Source organism: Lemur catta, chromosome 1 (assembly GCF_020740605.2).
Source record: "Lemur catta isolate mLemCat1 chromosome 1, mLemCat1.pri, whole genome shotgun sequence".
NCBI lineage: Eukaryota > Metazoa > Chordata > Mammalia > Primates > Lemuridae > Lemur > Lemur catta.
Genome location: NC_059128.1, coordinates 90,263,816 through 90,284,821, shown reverse-complemented (window position 1 = coordinate 90,284,821; position 21,006 = coordinate 90,263,816). Strand labels below are relative to the sequence as shown.

At 45.5% G+C, this 21,006-nt stretch overlaps 1 protein-coding gene across 1 annotated transcript in view; it reads left to right on the top strand.

The window, feature by feature from the left end:
• MYO1E (myosin IE) overlaps window positions 1-20,496 on the top strand; it is a 195,320-nt gene extending 174,824 nt beyond the window's left edge. Inside the window, exons 25-28 of the mRNA XM_045530439.1 lie at window positions 139-231; window positions 3,723-3,924; window positions 13,406-13,575; window positions 19,395-20,496. Coding sequence (XP_045386395.1) covers window positions 139-231; window positions 3,723-3,924; window positions 13,406-13,575; window positions 19,395-19,471 — 542 coding nt within the window. The 3' untranslated portion in view covers window positions 19,472-20,496. The remainder of the gene's footprint in view (window positions 1-138; window positions 232-3,722; window positions 3,925-13,405; window positions 13,576-19,394) is intronic.
• The last annotated feature ends 510 nt before the right edge of the window (window positions 20,497-21,006 follow it).

Below are 21,006 nucleotides of genomic sequence, written 5' to 3'. Positions count from 1 at the left end.
CCATTATAGTGCTGTCCCTTCTGCACTGCAGCCAGTCTCCTGCAACCCACCTCCATGTGCAAAGAACCATCAGGAGCCATCAAACCTGATGCCATAAAATGGGACTTATTTTACCTTTGCCTGGCTTCCTTATTTCAGGTCCCACCAGAAGGAGCACCACCCGACACAGAGGTTATTCCAGTGGGACTCAAAATGCCAACTACCCAATGAGAGCCGCCCCTCCGCCCCCAGGTAAGCCAAGCATGCACCACAGTCGGGGACCACTAAGTCTAGACCCTAACTTATAAAATATGTTTGGGAAGAAACCCACCAGCTAATAAATGCACACAGATCAATCAGACATGGGCCATTTCAGTGCCAGACGTACTTCTGTCAACACAGTGGCCCTACTTGTGACCCCAAAATTCAGAAAATAAGAGTCAGTGTGACTGAACTGTGGTTGAGTTAACAGTCTGGATTCCATTACCTAACAAGACTACTCCCTTAGGAAACGCTTCTCCTTAGAGAAAGGAGTTCCTTACTTGTGACAACCGCAGTGATTTCAGCTTTTAAGATGTAGGATGCTGCGTTTATGGAAATGAGAGTTTATGAGTGTAACCCTACCACCACCGCCCAGCTCCAGCCAAACACCACACAGTAGCCCCTCCTTATCCTTAGGGGATGCATGCCAAGACCCCCAGTAGATGCCTGAAACGGCAGAGAGTACCAAACTCTATGTGTACTTTTGCGGTTTGAGGTGCGACAGCAAAGCTAGCAGAAATCTCTTTTTCCTGCTTCACAGTTTTACAAAGAGAAGATTTGTGCTGACTGTAGATCTTAGCAACCTCAGCATGCAGTTTTGTTCTTTCCTTATTAAGTCGAGAACTATCACCTTTTTACTTAAAGGATGCACTTGATGGCTTCTCTGTGGCATATCTGAATTGCCTGCATCTCTACTCTTGCGCTTTGGGGCCGTTAGGAAGTAAAATTAGGGTGACTTGAGCACAAGCACTGTGACACCATGACAGTGCGTCTGATAACGGAGCCGGCTGCTGAGTGACTAATGGGCGGGGAGCGTCTGCAGGGGAATAAGCTGGACAAAGGGGTGATTCATGCCCTGGGTGGGACAGAGCTAGACAGCACACAATTTAAAACTTAGGAGTTGTTTATTTCTGGAATTTTCCATTTAATACTTTTGGACTGCCGTTGACCACAGGTAACTGAAACCACGGGCAACATGGGCAGGGGGCTACTTTTACAACTACTTGACAGCTTAATGCATGAATAGAAAAAATCCATTCTTAGGTAGGACCCAAGAGACCTGCTCTAAAAAATAAAGTAAAATCCGAGAGAATCACAAAATTGTCAACAAAAGTTACCCTTGTGTTTCATATTTCTCATTTTTAATAATAAAAATATTGCAGATCAATATACTCTAAACGTGAATTTTAGACTTTTGCCCCTACGGATCTGTTTGGTATTTGAAGGGCACTTTCAAAATTCACAAAATGTTCTTCCATCACTCACAAAATTCAGTTCATAAAAATTGCTCCAGGAATGTTTGACTCAAGTCACTTGGCTCAAATCATCCCAGACAAGAGACTCCTGTTTGTACCAATGTCCAAGATAAGGAATAAAATGCATTTCTTTAGTCTCCTCCTGCTCTGGAATCTCACAGTTGTATGCCGAAACATGGACAGAGGTGCCTAGCAGTGAGAAACCTCTTTTGGGGTCCCCATCCTGTCTTGGCTTAGCTGTCTCTCCTCCCCTCTTCCTTTATCCTTGAAGAAAATCCAAAAACAGAGAAACCTAAGAAAATCGATGTAGTATTATATTACTGCTTATGTGCTGGCCCCCCTCGTAGGATTCCGGCCAGGGACCACCTGGAAAGCTCATTGGCCCCAGCTAGGTTGGCCAAAGTAGCCTCAGAACAAATCAGGCCAGAAAGTTCCTGACCTTGAACATGGCTCCCAAGCTCTCTAAGTTAACAGTTGCCCCATCGATAAAACGAGACAATTGGACCTGGATCCATTAGATCAGTACTTCTCAAACTATCTGTGGTGAAAGATCAGGGTTTTTTGTTTTTAAAGGTTTCTTTTTTTAATTCCCAGTCCATTACAAGCCATACTTTTGCAAAATATAATAAAAATGACTTAGTAGAAGAATGGAATGTTTAAAGCATACAAAATATAAGCCAAAATTTCTTGGTGTTAGATTCAACAGACATGAAATATATCTGTCCAGCTGCTATGAACACTTCTAAATGCTCACTCTCAATTCCGAACTTACCGTGGGCTACTGGGTCTCGAGCAGCACGTGGCACGGCCCGTTTGGGGACCCCACTTCGAATATCACTGCCCCAGGGCGTGTCCCACTCTGAGATGCCCTCTCCTTTCGTTGGCTCCCTGGGGTGCAAGTGGGGTCTCACTGCCCTCCCCTGTCCCAGACACCTTGGGGAACCCATGCAAACCCCACTGACCAAGGGGGATGGGGTAAGGTGACGAGCCAGGCTGTTTGCCCCAAATGTCTAGATCTGATCTGGCCTGGGTGGCCCATGGGAGGAAATTACTAGAGAGACAGCTGGATGAGGAGCCACCCTTGTGAAAGCGCCACCCTAGAAAACTGTGGTTCGAAGTAGAAACTCCACCTACTATTATTCAGAAGGAGAAAAGCCCACTTTTGGCTCTCTTCCTCCCCAGCATAGAAAAAGTAGAGGATGTAGAGAAAAAGTGCATATCAGAGCTGGAAGTGACTGAGTGGATTCTGGACCCATCTCCTTGTTCTTTAACGAGAAAACTGACACTCTGAAAAATCAAGTATCTTGCTCAAGTTCTAGGCAGCTGTGAGAGGCAGAGCCAGAACTAAACCTCTAGTCCCCCTTATACACTGAGGGTCATCCCACTGGTACCAGAGAGTTCTCTTAGTCTGGTTGTAAGAGGTTCATTGGTGCAGCTCACCAGAGTGGGCCTCGGGGAGTCTCGTTCTTGCCCATTCTGCCCACACCTGTCAGTGGAATCAGAGACAAGGGCCTCTTCACACATAGCATGGAATGATAATGCCCCTTTTGGCCGAGACCCGTGGTTCGGAACCCGTCACCATTGTCTGTTACTTACCTGCTAATGCGGCCTTGACTTGAAATTGCTGTTTGGCCAAGAGAGCTTGCTGGGCCTGGGTGGGTTCAGCAGGGGGCCTCGTTGCCCTTGCCTGGGTGGGGCGCTCCCTCCACCTCACACAACGAGCTCCTGCCAAGGGTGCCCAGACTGACCGCTTGAAAATGGATGTCCAACTGTTTAAACAGCTGCCTGCCAGCCCTTATAATTTTTCTTAGACCCGAGAATGTGTCTGCCAACTAGCTGCAAGCTTACCTTTCCTTGACGGTGGGCGTTGAAACCCTGAACATCTGGGGATTCTATTGTCAAGTTCAATAAGCATGTGCTGAGTGTCTGCTGCATTCCCGGCACTTCCTGGGCGGTTTACCATGTATTAACTCTGTGGCATTGTACACCTTAAATATGTACGGTTTTGTTTGTCAATTACACCTCACTAAAGCTGGAGGGAAAACAATATGTTAGCACTAATCATCAGAGTATATTAGCAGCAATGCCCTCCATTTTTTCATATGGGGAAACTGAGGTTCAGGTAACTTAAGTAACCTGCCTTGGCTAATGGAAGAAATTTGGAGAGTCTTTTGGAGAAGGATCAGGAAATGTAAGCTTTGTTTTCTTCTCTGTTCTTCTCTTTAGGATACCATCAGAATGGAGTCATCAAAAACCAATTTGTGCCACATCCTCACGCTCCTGGAAACCAGAGATCCAATCAGAGAAGCCTGTACACCTCCATGACCCGCCCACCCTTGCCGCGACAGCAGTCCACTGGCTCAGACCGAGTGTCACAAACACCAGAGAGCCTAGATTTCCTCAAAGTCCCGGACCAGGGAGCTGCGGGGTAAGATTCCCACATCCTGCGGTGCAGCTGACAAGCTCCATCGACATCAGCAATGCCAAGGGTTCAGGGATGTCTTTGGGCTGTCAATGCATGGTTCTAAAGTTCAGTTTGCCACCCAAATGCTGCAATCCAGGGCCCAAGGCTGTGGGGCCTTGGCTGGCATTTCTAAACATGCAGCCCAGTTGATAGCACACAACTCCGGAGAGAGCTCATTCTCCGGACAGAGCTCATCTTGGAAACATCAGAAGAGGGGTCCACTTCATCCCCGGGATTCAATTACTCTGTGACCTTTTTTGCTCTCTGAGGAGCTCCCCACACAGTTGAAGAAAAATGGGGGGGGGGGTTGATTTATGTCCGTCTGTGCCTGAAGTTGCATAAACACAACAGCTCAGTCTTTAGCAACATTAAGCATAACATCCCAGCATTCTATGACATGTGGATGTTTATTTAAGAACATGGATCTTTGTGGCTTTGCAAAGAGAGCCTCACTGCCTTTCTAGAATAGTGAACAGTGTTGAAAAGAACCCAGGCTTTTTAGCCTGAGGAAGTAAGGATGGCTGGAACTCTGTGGATACTCAGAGAGCTATCAGTGTGAAAGGGGGAGTCACATGGATAGAAGTAGGGCCAACTGCAAGACCAGTGACTGCACTCTGCCAGGGGGTACATTTTGGCATCAGTAAAAGAAAGAACATTCTAGCAACACAAAGATAAGTTGTCCCTGGAAGTAGTCAGGCACAGGGAGAGTGGGAATCACCAGGCAGGAATGTGGTAGAGTAATGGTGTTAGTGTCAGATAAGGGTGAGTGAGACCCGGCAGAGAATCCTATTTCAGCTGCTGTTCCCTACATAGTATCAGCCCCACTGCTCACCCTCTCTGAGCTCGTTTCCTTGTCTGTACGCTGCCATAGTACCAGCAAGCTTGCAGCGTTGTTGGGAAGACTAGAAATAATGTACATGAAACACCTAGCATGGTACACGGCATGTAGGAACTAGTGACTTTTAATGAATCTGGCAACTCTGCATGATCTCGGTGGTAGAGTAGTTCTGCCTGCTGAACCCAGTAACTGGTCACTGACTACAGCCTACTCTCTCACCTCTTTGCCCCCGTCAAGCCCGCTTCTGTTTTCCATTCTGTCCATGTCTCTAGCACAATGAAGAAGTTTCAGATGAGCATGAGGAGACTTGTGTACAAAACAGACCCATTCCAGGAGAGAAACAACAGCTCCTTCTTCTCAGTGGGCAGCTACCCGCTCACCTCCATGCCCTGTTGTTAGATGTCTGGCTTGTCCCGGCAACTTCCTTCTGAAGATCACAAAGCTGTTACGAACTTGACTGTGTTCTCTCTAGCATTCCTTTTCCCCTGGCAAGTCTTATGTCATTCTCATCTGGGCTACAGATATGAAAGTGCCTTAGTTTTATCGTACAGACGGCTATGGATAGAGTGAATGGCACGCACCATTAGGCCTCTCTCCCTCTCTGGCGCTCTCTCCCCACTTCCCTTCCTTTTTCCCCAGCTCTGTGTACAGAACCATATCCCACCCATTCTAATGACCTTGGTTACCTTAGTGGCTTGGTCTAAAGCAGTGGTTCTCCAACTCTAGTGTGCAGCAGCCTCACCTGGAGGGCCTAGCTGGCCCACTTCAGAGGTTCTGATTCAGTAGGTCTGGGCTAGGGCCCCAGAATTTCCCAATTTCTACCAAGTTCCCAGGTGATGCCGATGCTACTAATCTAGGAACATTTTGCAAACCACTAGTCTAAAGGCACCTGTTGTCTAATTGATAAAGCCGGGGGAGATTCCATGTGAAAGGGAATTGGAAGGATGCTGTTAAGGTAAAGGAACTTTCACTCTGTAACCCAGACTGCACTATTCAGATGGATGAACTTCACTAAAACAATCGCGATCCCCCCAGGGCCCAGTTTGATGTTCTAAAGGAGGCAGGGGATTGCAAGCAATCAACAAAATGCACCGAATCTCTTAGCTCTGTCTGCTAGCTTCCTACTTGCTTTGGTTTTGGCAAGCAAAACCATCTTTCCAGCCTACTTTGCAAGCTACAGACTTGCACATCAGCCAGCTGGGAGCATCTGTCAGCCAAAAGTGGGCAATTTAGGAACACTGTGTCTTAACCGAGGCTGCTCCCTTGCAGCTCTCAGTGTTTGGGTCCCTGTTTAAATCTTATCACATCTAAAGATCACGCTCATATGATGCTGCCTTGGAGGAATGGCTCTGACTGGAAGGGGAGGACACGTCCACATCCATCTACCAAGCAGTAAAGATTTCCTGTCTGTTGTATGTAAATGTTATTATTAAGCACACTAAATCTAGTAGCTATAAGAATTTAGCCAACCTTCTCTTTGTACCCTTAAATTTGCTGTGCAAACATTCCTTAAGAAATAGTACCTTGGTCAAAGGGCTGAGCTTTTCCTTAGTATTTATTTTGTAGAACACACAAAGGTGAAAATTTAAAGTTTCTTACGTGGCTGGAGACCTTGTACATGGCGTTCCAGCAGCCTCATGGTTACCTAAATTTAACAGCATCTCCTCTTTGCCAAGAAGACATGAATTGCATTTATTCCACAGGAGGCTGTTGGAGCAAGCAGAGAATTTTGGAATCCCTAGCTTGTACTTTTCCATAAACATGAAGATTCCTATATGCATCAAAGGTTCAAACAGTCACCTCGAATTTACCAATCTGTAAAAGCAAGATTACCATGGTCTTTCCTGGGCTTTCACACTCCAGGTTTATCTTTCCTTTCTCTCTTTCTCTCTCTCGATGCACTTTTTCTTTACAGACATAATTAGCATAAGCAATTATTTCTTTTGGATCATGTAATATGGATAAAATCAAATGATGTAATTAACACCTCAAGTTAATTCAGGAAAGTTTTTATCAGTTTATTTTAAGTTCAATCAGTTATTTTTGAATAGAGCACGAAACCTTCACTAAATTAATTACCACCCCAACTGGATTCTTTAACCCTGCACAATTTTTGTGCACATGGTAGCTGCTGTTGTCATCATCATTATTATCACTCTCCTAGAAACTCTAAGAGATATGCAGAGGGAATCATTATCTTGCAGTCCCTTGGCATAACTTTGAAAAAGTCTGATTCAATTTAAAAATCCTTCCTGATTCCCAAGGAAAGAGGACAGGTTAAGCAAGAATCATATAAACACTTCATTCATCCACCTTTGCTCTGACCTCATAGGAACACTTGATTTGCCAATCAAATGTGCTTTTTTTGTCATTTGCCCTCCTATAACTGAAACGCACATAATCCACCTGCAGTTCATTATTGGAAGCATTAAAACCCCGACTGGAAATGTCTGTTGCCCTTTTTAATCCTGTGGCCCATTTCATGGGAGGATAACTTCAGGAAATTTCAAGATACTCCAGAGATCAATCCAACTAGAGCGTGGGGAAACAGAAAACCGTTGCAAGTGTTCGGTGGTAGGGCTTCTGGCCATGCCGCAAAGGAGCGGTCAATAGAAAAACTTAAACGCTGCCTGTGTGTCTCTTGTCAAGACTCTCTTAGTGGAGTCATATTTTCAAGGGGCGCAAAATTTCCCCTAAGTGTCCAATAGCAATATTTCTCACCCCACACTCTCCAGGAGCGGCAGCCATAGTCTGGCCCAGACAGACATGGAGCTTAGGAATTCCTGGCATCCATTCCCACATTTCCAGTAATGTTTATAGATTCAACCTTTTGGAACAGAACATATTTTTAAGAGCCAATGAAAGAAAATGCCATTATTTTCCTTCTTGGAATCTCAAGACATAAATTTCACATCTGCAGAACAAAGAGGTGATATTTGAAAGCTTGATCCCTGCTCTCCCGGGCATATACGAGGCACACCCACCCAGGATACGTGGGAGCTGCAGAAAAGTTCACAGAAGCGGTGTGGTGGGGCGCAGGGAGCACAGGGGACTTGCAGTTACAAGAATGGGATATGAGTCCTGGTTCATTTGTTGGTTGCATTTTGTTTCATTCATCGAGTATTTACCGAGCCCTGTGCCTTCTGTGAGCTACCACATGCTTGTCACTTCATCTTTCTACACCTTGGCATCCTTACCTGTATAATAAGGATAATAATAATATAATAATTTTTTTTAAGAGATGGGGTCTCACTATGTTGCACAGGCCGGCCTCAAACTCCTGAGCTCAAGCAATCCTCGCACCTCAGCCTCCCAGGTAGCTGAGACTACAGGTGTGAGCCATTGTGCCCGGCTATAAAATCATTATTTAAACCTGCTTCTCGAGGTTTCCTTGAAGATGAAATAAGGGCTTTGAACTATATAAAGCATGATGCAATTTGAAAGTTCCCTTGTATTTGTTTCATTACTACTATTTATCAGCTTTGGGCTTGCAGGGAGGTTTTAATACTCTACCAGGATTGAAAGGTAGGTGTTCCCTGGCCCAGTGGGTTTATTCTCTAGAACTCAAATCTCTGGCCCACCTAAGAGCTCTGGATTCCACTCGGGTCTACGCTTCAGGCATTGCTGGCTTTAACAGGGAGGGGAATGGGCAGCCTAGGGAAGCCAAGACAAGGAGAGCCGGCGGAGAGATGCCTTCCCCCAGCACTCACACACACCCCGGAAGTAGCTGTGCCTGTTCTCTGTGGGCACAGAGCATCAGCAGAACAGAGAGCTATGCAGTAATATTGCAACAGTTACTAGACGCTAGAGCTTCATCTGGACAATTTAAATGAAAGTCACAAACTCCTTCTTGCTTTGAATTATTCCACATTCCTTTTCTAACTAAATATCTTAGCTACCATCACCATAACAACTCACATCCATGGAAAGTGACAGGCATTAAGGGCAGAGGGAATTAACTAGCCCTTAGTTTAGAGAGGTTTGATGTCACTTGGGGTTTTGTTTCTTGTGGGCTTTTGTCATTTTTTGAGATTTAGCTGCTGTCTCCAAGGGTTCAAATGTCAGTTGGCATCCTAACGTCTTGGGGCAAAGACTTCCCTTGGTCTTCCCTGGTCACTAATACGGGACTTCTCTTGCAGTGCAAGTTTTCACAAAGCAAATCGGATGTAATATGTTTAATTCATCAAGAAACTTTATTTGCCCTGGGTTATCATGTGATTGCAGTCGCGGTCTAATGCCCCGCTTAGAAAAGAATCTGCTGCAAAAACAAGTTGCTGTAGCTGAGCTTCTTCGTGTGTTTATGTTAATGTATAATAGGCACAATAGAGTGATAAGCGTATACAGATTACCCTGAAATAAATCATGGGTCAAGTAATAATAGGAAAACTAAATTGCATTGTACAAAAATCACATATAATAAAACACTAGATTCGCTCAGTAATGTACAGTTTTATAACTATATACTAACATACAAACATATATGCCTTTATTGTTGAAATGTCAACAGGAGAAATAACTTTGTGAGTCTTAAATTCTTGCTGCAAACCCGTTATCCTAATGAAATAAGTGTTTAATTTTCAATTCTATGAGGTTTATTAAGAAATGCAGATACTGTCTCACAAAATACCAGAGGTACGAAAATTATCTTACTCCTACATCGCTATTACAAGGCAAATGTAGGCAAAGCACATTCAGACGAGAGTGGACGTGGGCTATGCTGAGGGTAGCATGAGGCTAGTGATGTGCTGCTACCCAACAGGCACTTTGGGGGTGAAGAGGCTTGGCCTGTAGCATTTGCTAGTTTCTGTGGTGTATTCCTCACCATGGCCAATCTCAAGCTACCAGTGTGGCCACAACTGAATGCAGATGTGGGAAAACATCATATAGCATTTCCACCACCCATCAGCAGTGGACATTAATGACTTCAGGAGCATAGGTAGAAGCAAAATAATTTGGAAGGGATGAATTATAAGTACTTATTGCCTTTCCTTGTGATATAATTTATTCATTATTGGTTTATATGATTCAATTTTTAATAATGGTCATGCTTAACAACTGGCTCAAGAAATCCCTAAAAGTTTTAACAAGCAGCTCTCGCAAGTGGGACTGGGACAGTTCCGGCACAGTGGCATGAGGGTGGCGTTTGCTATGTGAGGTCTGTATTACTTCTTCACTGGGGTGACCAGTCGCCTCGGCTGGGAGTGGAGGGCTCCCGGCGCCTAAAAGACCTCATTAATCAATTTCTGGCCGTTTCTTTGAAAGTCTTTAGTTCTTCTCATTATTAATGACACAGGACCGCCACCTAGTGACACAAAGGAGATTGTCTGGGTTTCCAAAGCTGCCGGAGCCTGTCTGACACAGCGGGGAAGGTGGCTGTGCTGGCCAACTGTGCTCTGCGGTGGCTTCCGGGCCTCTGGTGTTTGAATCGTGGACTGTGACCTCGTCACTGGCACAGGCGACCTGTGTTCCTCCGCACGTCTCACAGCAGAGACTGTTGAGAGCTCTCTGCAAAGCTTTCTTGGAATTAGAAAACGGAGGGGGGCTCTTGCCTGAATCGTCTCGTGTTTTACAGACGCAGAGCTGGGCCTCAGACCCCGTACACGGCCTCTTAAGCCAGTGTCCTCCTGCTGCCCACTGCTAATGCCATCAGAACATACACCGTGTTCCTGGGCCTGGTGCCAGGTCCGGGGCCCACAGCGCTGAGCACAGCTAGGCGCAGACCCCCGCCCCAGTGGAGCCTGCCCATCTCAGCAGGGAGCCAGCCAAGTAGGCACACAAGTCACTGTGATGCCCCGTCGGCCACCTGCTGTGAGAGGGGGCACGCATCTTGGGCTGTGATGGGGGCACGCGGGAGTCTGGGGAAGTGGTGGTGGAAGCGAGAGCCAAAGGCCGAGCAGGGGTTAGCAGTGCTGGTCCAGTGATGGGGACAGGTCAGGGGAGCATGGCCAGAACAAGGAGCCAAAAAGGTCAGTGTGGCTGGAGCTCTGGGGGCCTTAGGCATGTGCCACCGTGTTGGCCAACGATGAAACCAGCAGGAAATACTCTGAACTGCGGGGTCCTTTCACGGGCATGTTGTGAGGGGTAAATGAAGCAGCGTCTGTGAAAATGCCCAGCGCAGTGCTTGGCCCAGCCGAAGCAAACTGATTGAGACGTCACATGGACAGGCAGCAGTTCCCAGCAGACGGGAAGAGTGGAGATGCATGCAGATATGCGGTGAGGCAGGAGGGCTCTGCTCTAACAGCAGCTCACTTTGGGAAGATACTGCCCAAGGGGAGCATTTGTACCCTTTCCTGGTCACCGGAAAGAGCCAGACAATGGTGACATCAGTGATGCCTAAATGGACCCATTCCTAGTACCAATGCTGAGCTCTCCCTACTTTCTTCCAGCATCCCCCATCCACACTCTGCTCCCCAGCAAACGCCCTGTCCCAGGGGTGCCCCGGCCTCTCCCACCTCCCTCCTGTTCCATAGCATTTCCTTGTATTCAGTGTTAAAAGTAACCTAGAGATGATTTAAAGTATGTGGGAAGGTGTGTGTAGACCATATGCAATTACTGCCCCATTCTAAACCAGGGACTTGAGCATCTGTGGATTTGGGTATCCACAGGAGTCCTGGAACCAGTTCCCAGGGATACTGAGAGACAACTGCATTTGGGTGGGTGTGTGGGGTGTGTGCATACACATGTGTGCATCTGCGTGTGTGCACGTGGGCTCCCAACCCTGCTCCCTGGAGCTGCCAAGCTGGAGGCCTCCTCCCTCCCAGGAGTTCTAATGCCCACCCCACCCTCTCCATTCCCGCTGCTGGGAAATCAGATGGTTTCTGGTATCCAGGCTAATGGCTCTTAGGAACCAAATGCTGACACATCCCCAATATATAGGGTGCTTAATTAAAAACCTACTTGCCTGGCCAGCTTTCAGAGAAGCAAGCACTTCTCAAACAGGGAATGGGGACTTCCCGTAGACACCACGTAGGAAATGCTATATCACGCTGGCAATCTATAAGATGCCTTTCCTCCACGATAAAAGTGCTGTGTGTGTGTGTGTGTGTGTGTGTGTGTGTGTGTGTGTGTGTGTGTTGGCCTGAGGAGTGGAAGCCCAGTAGCCTTGGGTTTGCTTCCTCCCACTCTGAGTGGAGACAGAGCCTAGTTCCTGGGAGCCCCACCCTTGCTGGGGACAGGCCTCCCACCCTAATGGCAGCCAGTGTCCCACCCGAGACAAGGCCAGACCCAACAGCCAGTCCCATTCTTGAGTTCCGGCCCAACCCCTTTTAGAGGAAATCTTAAGCTTAAGTTTCTTTTGTAAGCAAATGAATGTAGGCTTTCCTTCGGTTTGTCCTTAAGCAAAGGGGAATGGGGAAGAGTGGGATGTTTTCTGTTTCTATTCCTTTTTTCTTTTTTTTGCTAAATGCCTTTCATAAACATATTTAATAAATGTTTCAGATATAAGTTTAAAGATCTTGCTAAATAGGAACAAGTCACAATTATTTGCCTTTGAGACAACGTATGAATGGTGACTCTAGGCAGCATAGTGTGTAGAAAGAATAATCAAAGCTAGAAGATCATGTTAGGTTTGAGCACTGGAGATATTTTTGATGAGCGGGAAAGGGGTGGGGGCTGTTACTGGTGTGCAATGAGTAGACCTCAGGGATGCAGCTAAACACCCTAAACACAGGACAGCCCCCACCCCACCCCACACAGACACAACAAAGAATTATCCAGCCCCAAATGTCAATAGTGTGCATGTTGCCATCAACTGCTCTGGATAAACTGTGCAAGAATATTCACAGCAATGTTGTTATTTTTCAAGGGAGGGAGGTTGAGGGGTGATACTGATGCAGATGAGGAGCAAAGTCTCACGGCAACATTTTTTTGTAATAGTGAAAACTGGAACCATCGCGAATGACCATCCACAGCCAACTGAATAAGTCATTCGGACATAGTCATGCAATGGAGTAGTATAAAGCAATGAGGATGAATGAATTATAGCCACATGCATCAACAGGGTACTTCTCGAAGTTGTTGAGCCTATGCTAGTAGAATACAATTCCGTTTATGAAGTTACAAAACAGGCAGACTATGGATATTGTTTAGGGATATTTACATGTGTGGCTTATAAAGACAAGCAGGAGAACTATTAATACAAAATGTAGGGTAGTGGGTAATTCTGGGAGGGAATGCCGTTAAGGAGGGGCACTTGCAGGCTTCTATGATACTGGCAAAAGTTCGGCTGCCAAAATTGGGGAGAGAGAGACAGATATGTGAATATTTGTTTTATTATTTAAATGCATAGATATGCTTTGTACACTTGTGTGTGGATATGCGCCTGTTTCACATTAACTTCCATGCTGGGGATACAATAGCAACAGCAGCTATTTTCAGGTTGTTGCAAAAGCGTATAGCTCTTAATAAACGTTAGCTGCTGTTATTACACTATGAATTTTTTAAAATAGGTGTTTTTATTCTTAGAGAAAGTTTAAGGGGTGCACCTGGGGCCATATGGCTTCTAAGGGTGGAGCTGTATTTGAACTTGAACAGGCCAGTGCTGGCCCTCATGCTCCAAGCCAGCACACATTTGGTTCCATCTCTCATCTGCCTCCACTTTCTCCACAGTGTCCGGAGACAAACGACCAGTCGGCCTCCCCCAGCAGGGGGCAGACCCAAGCCCCAGCCCAAGCCTAAGCCTCAGGTGCCACAGTGCAAGGCTTTGTACGCCTATGATGCTCAGGACACAGATGAACTCAGCTTCAATGCCAATGACATTATTGATATTATCAAAGAAGGTAAGTGCATGGCTGGCTGGCTGGGACAGCCTCCCAAAGAGCATGCAGTCACATTGCTGTAAAAACTAGTTTAAACATGAAAGGAATTTAGGGGCTCCTATAACTGAAATTTGTAGAAGCAGGCAGGCTTCAGGCTCAGTTTGATCAAGATTCTACCTTCTCTGCTTTTTTATTGTTTTTTTCCTTTTTGAGACAGGGTCTCTGTTGCCCAAGCTAGAGTGCAGTGGCATCATCATAGCTGACAGCAACCTCAAACTCCTGGGCTCAAGTGATCTTCCTGCCTCAGCCTCCCCGAATAGCTGGGACTACAAGCATGTACCACCACGTCCAACTAATTTTTTTGTAGAGCCAGGGTCTCGCTCTTGCTCAGGCTGGTCTCGAACTCCTGACCTGAAATGATCTTTCCACCTCAGCCTCCCAGAGTGCTAGGATTACAGGCGTGAGCCACCATGCCTTGCCTCTACCTCCTTTTTTTAATGCTTCTTTCAGCTCTTCCCTCTTCTTTATATCTGCTCCCTTCTCAAGTCATTTTTCTTCATGGTAGCAAAAGGCAGCAGCAATTCAGGCCAGTCTGTCAAACCACTACTGAAATCTGCCTCATCTCTAAAACCTCTTTCCTTAGCCGTTGGCCAAAAGTCCTAAGTTTTACTCTGATTGGACCAAATTAGTCATGTGTCCATCCCTGAACCAACTTCTGTAGCAAGACAAAAGCTGTGCCCTGATTGGGTCAGACCTGGCAGGATTGCCTAGGAAACAGGGCGAGGGCTCTCCCACCCATATGTCATGGCTTCCTCGTAATGAAAGGGGATGGAGTGGCAGCCAGGGAGGCAAACCCCAACGTCCACTGTCATCATGGTCCATGGGCTTGGCTGAGGGCTTTGCTAATTTGGTAGAGAAGAGCTATCTCTCTCTCTCTCTCTCTCTCTCTCTCTCTCTCTCTCTCTCTCTCTATATATATATATATATATACACACACACATATATATATATACACACACATATATATATATAAACTCACATGTCAGTGCTTATGGAAATATAAAAGAAGGTAACTCCTGATGAGATGTTAGAAAAAAACACCATGAAGGAAATGGCATTTGTGGTGAGGTATGGAGACAGTTTTCTGAGAGAGAGTGACAGAGACAGAAGGAGAAGCCATGGAGGAGAGAGAGCAGGTCAGTCTGGGAAAACAAGCCAACCCTCAACCACAGTGCAGAAGCCCTAGGGAGATGTCGTGGGATTAAGCTAGAAATGTCCTGGTGACAGATTCCTGAACGTGAGGCTTAAAAGAACTTGTGAAGGCAGTGGGGAGCCGCCCACGGTACGTGAGCAGAGCAAGGACAACCTGAGTGAGCAGCAGTTCTTGGCAAGTGCAGCTTTCAGGAAGAGGCGGCCCCGGACAGTATCAGGAATTTCATTCTTAACAGGTGACTTCCTCCCATGAGCTCACTTGGAGGAGAATTCCAAGCCCCTGGATCAACGTCCTTCAAAATGGCTTCCTGAGTGTTCTTTTTCAGTTTTCTATGGGTTTTAATATTTTAAGCCATTCAGTATCCTTCTTCAGAGTTGTCAGAGTAAATATAAGTGTTGAATAAACTCTTACTAAAAACAAACAGGATTTTTATCACCAGACTTATTCAGCAAAAATATTGAAAATGACCTAATATCCAGTAACAGAGGATTAGTTAAATACATCCATTCAGTGAACTTTGATGCAAAATTTTTTAATTAAAGATAATATTGTAAAAGTACAGTATGTTTATTGACATAGAAAATGTTCGTTAAAAAAGAAAAAAGTTAGATTGTAGACTGTGAACTATAGTCTCATTTTTGTAAAAATATAAAATGTATATGGCTGTATATATATGTATAAATGTATTTATGTGCATATATATGTTATAGAAAATGTTAAAAGTGGTCTCCTTAAGCATTGAATTTACAAGTATTACATTCTTTTCATTTCTTAATATTTTCAAATTTTTTAGAAGTAGCATTGAATATAATTAAAACAATTATATATTTGTGTATAGAGTCCTAGCAGTTATCAAAACATGCTATCAATTATCACTGTAATTATTTTATTTTATTTTATTGAGACAGAGTCTCACTCTGTTGCCCGAGTGAGTGCCGTCAGCCTAGCTCACAGCAACCTCAAACTCCTGGGCTCGAGAGATCCTACTGCCTCAGCCTCCCGAGTAGCTGGGACTACCGGGGGCGCCACCACAGCTGACAGTTTTTCTATATTTAGTAGAGACAGGATCTCACTCCTCAGGCTGGTCTCGAACTCCTGAGCTCAAGCGATCCTCCTGCCTTGGCCTCCCAGAGTGCTAGGATTACAGGCGTGAGTCACAGCGCCCGGCCTATCACTGTAATTTAAACAGTGTAGTGTGAATACACGATAAACATATAGACAAATGGGATAGAATAGAATATAGAAGCAGACTCATGCATGTGTAGGCATTTAATACATGATAAATGTGGCATTTTAAACCAGAGGGGAAAAGATAGATAATTATTTTCCATTTTGAAAAGAAAATAAAGTTAGATCTCTGCCTCATACACTACATAGGTGTTTGAAATCAAATGCGTTAAAAACCTAAAAATATATAACGAAATTACAATAGTCTTAGAAGGAAACTGAGAATATTATATTAGTCTTTGGGTGGGAGAAGGCCGACATACAACACAAAAGCCGTACAGGATTTAACCTCATAAAGGGGCTAACCTAACACCTGTGTGATGAAAAGCACGAGGATTGAAGTTAGATAATAGAAAACAGAACAGACAAAAACATCGTACACATATAAATAGCTCCCCCACACGAATAACAAGACAGACAGTCCAGTCCCGGGTGGACGGAGGTTACTGAGGTGATGTGGCACAGAGCTTCGCTACGCATCAGGGGAATGCAAAGCTCATTTCACCTATGACCCCAGCAAAGATTAAAATGTGAGACAGTCCACATTCCCTTATGCAAACCCTTGGAGCCAGTTGAGTTTCAGAAGTCAGAAATGGGAGCTTTTAAGGAAGTTAATAACAGTGTATGTGCCTTATATACGCTACACGAATATTCACACTCAGCCCATGAACAAATCCACATCTGTTCAGGTCAAGTTTTGCTACCAAATGAGTTAAAGAAAACTTTTCGTTTTCAGAACATTTTACATTTTGTCACTGCAATAAGAATGCGGACTATAAAACCTGTGGTTAGTAAGGGAGTTGGGTACCCTTTTCATTGTTTACTGCTGGAATAGTCTTTTTGGGAGAAAATTTAGCAGTAATCAGAATTCTTACATCCTCATGTCAAAATAATTACTTTGGATATATTCTTTGTCTGCTGCACCAAGATAAATTTCAAATAAATACATATTTAAATGTATAAAATGAAACATAAAAGTCCTAGAATTAAGTATAGGAGAGTTTTCTTTTTATATATCAGTGTGGAAAAGAATTTCTAAAAATGTTAAAAAAACAAGAAGCTATAAAATAATAGGTCCATGATTGCACTACCTAAATATTAAAACGTCATAAACAGGCCGGTCGCAGTGGCTCACGCCTGTAATCCTAGCACTCCGGGAGGCCGAGGCGGGCGGATCGTTTGAGCTCAGCAGTTCGAGACCAGACTGACCAAGAGCGAGACCCCGTCTCTACTAAAAAAAATAGAAAGAAATTATCTGGCCAACTAAAAATATATAGAAAAAATTAGCCGGGCATAGTGGCGCATGCCTGTAGTCCCAGCTACTCGGGAGGCTGAGGCAGGAGGATTGCTTGAGCCCAGGAGTTTGAGGTTGCTGTGAGCTAGGCTGACACCACGGCACTCTAGCCCGGGCAGAGCGAAGATTGTCTCAAAAAAAAAAAAAAGGTCATAAACAGAATGATAAAAACAAGGGGGGTCATTTGCAACTCATATGACAAATTCACTAAGATGTGAAGAACTAATCAATAAGCAAAAGGCCAAGAACCAACAAAAAATAGGCAAATGATATAACAGTGGAGTATATGCAACTATAGACAAGAATACGGAAGCTCTTCACACGCTGATATGAAATGATCTTTAGTCTATATATTGTTAAGGTTTTAAAAAGTGCAGAACATATAGTATGTTATCATGTGTGTACTAAAGAGAGTAATTTTTATAAATACTTGCTTTTGTATATACATGAAATATTTCTGGAAGAATGTATAAAAAATAGGTAATATTGTCTGCCCTTCGAGAAGGGATCTGAGTGACTGTTCCACTGTTTATCCTTTTGCACTTTTGAAAGTACAAAAAATAAATTAAATTTTTTAAAAAAGAATAATAAGAGGTCCATGTTCTTTGACCCAGGAATCTATCCTAGAGAACTACTTGTACCTGGGCACAAAGATAGATGTAGGCACATTTACTGCATTAATAGTGAATAATTGGGAACAAATGGCCATCAATAAGGGAATGGTTATCGAAATTTTGGTATAGAATGCAGCTGTTTTATAAAATGAGGTATAGGCTGGGTGCAGTGGCTCACACATATAATCCTAGCACTTTGGGAGGCTGAGGCGGGAGGATCACTTGAGGCCAGGAGTTCGAGACCAGCCTGAGCAACATAGCAAGATCCTGTCTTTACAAAAATATTAAAAAATTGGCTGGGCATGGTGGCACATGCCTGTAGTTCCAGCTACTCAGGAGGCTGAGGCAGGAGGATTGCTGGAGCCCAGGAGTTTAAGGCTGCAGTGAGCTGTGATGATGTCATTGCACTCTAGCCCATGCGACAGAGCAAGACCCTGTCTCAAATAAAAATTAAAATTAAAAATGAGGTATAGACATGGAAAGATTATTTCTGTTAAGTATTTAAAAGCAAGATGCAGAATAGTGAGATTTAGAATGGCCTGTTTTCTGTTTAAAATAAATGTGTGTTCATAATTATACAGAAAAAGATCTGAAAACATGTCTAGCAAATAGTTCTTTCTGGTGACGGGCCTGTAATGAAGATGGGAAGGGGATTGTCAAGGAGTGTCGTGGATCCTAGGAAGCAGATTCCGAGATGTGGAATAGGAGACGGGAGTGGGAAAGCCATGTTGTGGGTAACCGTGGGAAAGAAGGGACGGGCAGGATTGGGGAGCCACTGGGCCTCCAAGTGACCTGACACAGTCTGCCAGGCCCTGGCTCAGTGATTGCCCTAACGCTGGCCTGAGAGAAGCTTTGGCCTCAGCTCAGCAGCTGCACGGATCCTAACGGGGCTGACAGCCGGAGGTAATGTCCTCACATCTGGACAGCAGGTTCTTTCATGAAGGGAGATCTGAGTACATCTCTCTCTGCCATGGGGAAACAGTTACTTTTACCACAAACCTTTTTCATTTAAAATAAAACAAAGAGGCCAGGCATGGTGGTTCATGCCTGTAATCCTAGCACTCTGGGTGGCCGAGGTGGGAGGATCGCTAGAGGTCAGGAGTTCGAGACCAGCCTGAGCAAGAGCGAGACCTCTTCTCTACTAAAAATAGAAAGAAATGATCTGGACAGCTAAAAATATATATAGAAAAAATTAGCTGGGCATGGTGGCGCATGCCTGTAGTCCCAGCTACTCGGGAGGCTGAGGCAGGAGGATCGCTTAAGCCCAGGAGTTTGAGGTTGCTGTGAGCTAGGCTGATGCCACGGCACTCTAGGCTGGGCAACAGAGTGAGACTCTATCTCAAAAAAATATATGTAAATAAAATAAAATAAAACAAAGAAAGGAAAACAGTGTGGGTGGAGCCCAGTCACTGGAGGATTCGTGGGAGCAGAGCGCTTGGCTGGGGCAGAACCCACGCACCTGCCCTCACTCTCGCCATCTCTCTGCCTGCAGATCCTTCTGGCTGGTGGACGGGTCGACTACGCGGCAAGCAGGGCCTGTTCCCCAACAACTACGTGACCAAGATCTGAGGCACCCAGAGACTCTGATGCGTGGGGAGGAGGAGCTCCAGGCACAGACAGGGGAGGGGACATTTGGGGCTCCCCTTCCGATCCACAGTGAGCTATTGCTTCTCCAGAGCCTGAAGCGATTCCGGCACCTTCCCCATGGAGGACACTGAAAAGTCTGGGTTGGGGACAGAGAGTGTCACTCCATAAATGATACTCAAATGTAGCCTGTTCATAGGAACCCAGGAGGGCAAAACACCCACCCACTGAGATTTATTTATTGTATTTAAACCTGGTGAGAGGACAAACGAGGTCTGCTCAGACCTTATTGGCTTCTATGGAAACAGCGCCCCGCTTGCTCCCCCGGCCAGGGGATGGCTGTAGGCGGCCACTGACAAGTGCCTTTAGTCGAAGAGCACATTTCTTTCATCCCTCCTGTCCATACCTGACACACACATTCCTCTCCGCCACCTTCCCTCAGGGAGGACCCGCCCTCTGCAGGCTGGGCTCAGCGAGAGCGGGCACTGCCCGTGCAGATGCCAAGGCGGCCGGCCCGTGAGCCCTCGGCACAGGGGCACTGGTTTCACTGCGCCGGGACCCCAGGGCCACCGTACAGGGTCGGGGTTCGGGCTGGGCTGGCAGCTTTGCTGTCTCTGGGTCTTCCGTTGGAATGTGGCTGGCCCATGTTGGTTTTGTGTTTAAATGCTGTACTTATTACAAGAAGGATCTCTTTTTTCAAGCTGTACATTTATAAAAACAGATCATATACTGTATATATAAAAATCTCAAGATGGTAGAAACATGTATGAATGTACTAAGTAGTAGTCCACTGTACTCGTTCATAAGGTAGGCTTTATTACAAAACTCACACCAGGTACTTACAAGGGTGCCCTGTTCCCTTCCAGCCACAGCAATAGTGTCACTGCTTTCTAGCTCAGTCTCCACAGACCCTTCTCAGCCCTTTCCCTGTAGGTAATTTTCCTCTGACCCCCTGCATCCCCCCCTGCGTCCCCCCCCCCACAGCCCAAATAAATAAAGGAATCAGTGAACCACCTGTCCTTTCATGACCTTTGTTACGGGTTGAATCAGGTGCCCCCCCAAAAAGATGTTGCAGTCCTAACCCCAGCACCTCAGAATATGACCTTATGTGGAAATAGGGTCTTTGCAGAGGTAGCAACACTAAAATGAAGTCGTTAGGGTGGGTCCTAATCCCATGTAACGATGTCCTGATAAGAGGGGGAAATTTGGACACAGAGACCAACACACAGAGGGGAGAATGTGAGGAGGCAGGCTGGTGCGGTGGCTCACACCTTAGGAAGGCCAAGGGGGGAGGATCCCTGGAGTCCAGGAGTTCAGGAGTTCAAGACCAGCCTGAGCCTCATCACCCCATCTCAACAAAAAAAAAGGAAAAAAGGAAAGAGGGAGGCAGAAGCCAGCCAGCCAGCCACAGGCCTGGGTGAGAGGCTGGAGCAGACCCTGCCCTCACAGCCCTCACAAGGCACTGACCCTGCCGACTCCTTGATCCCAGATTTCCAGCCTCCAGAATTGGGAGACAGTAA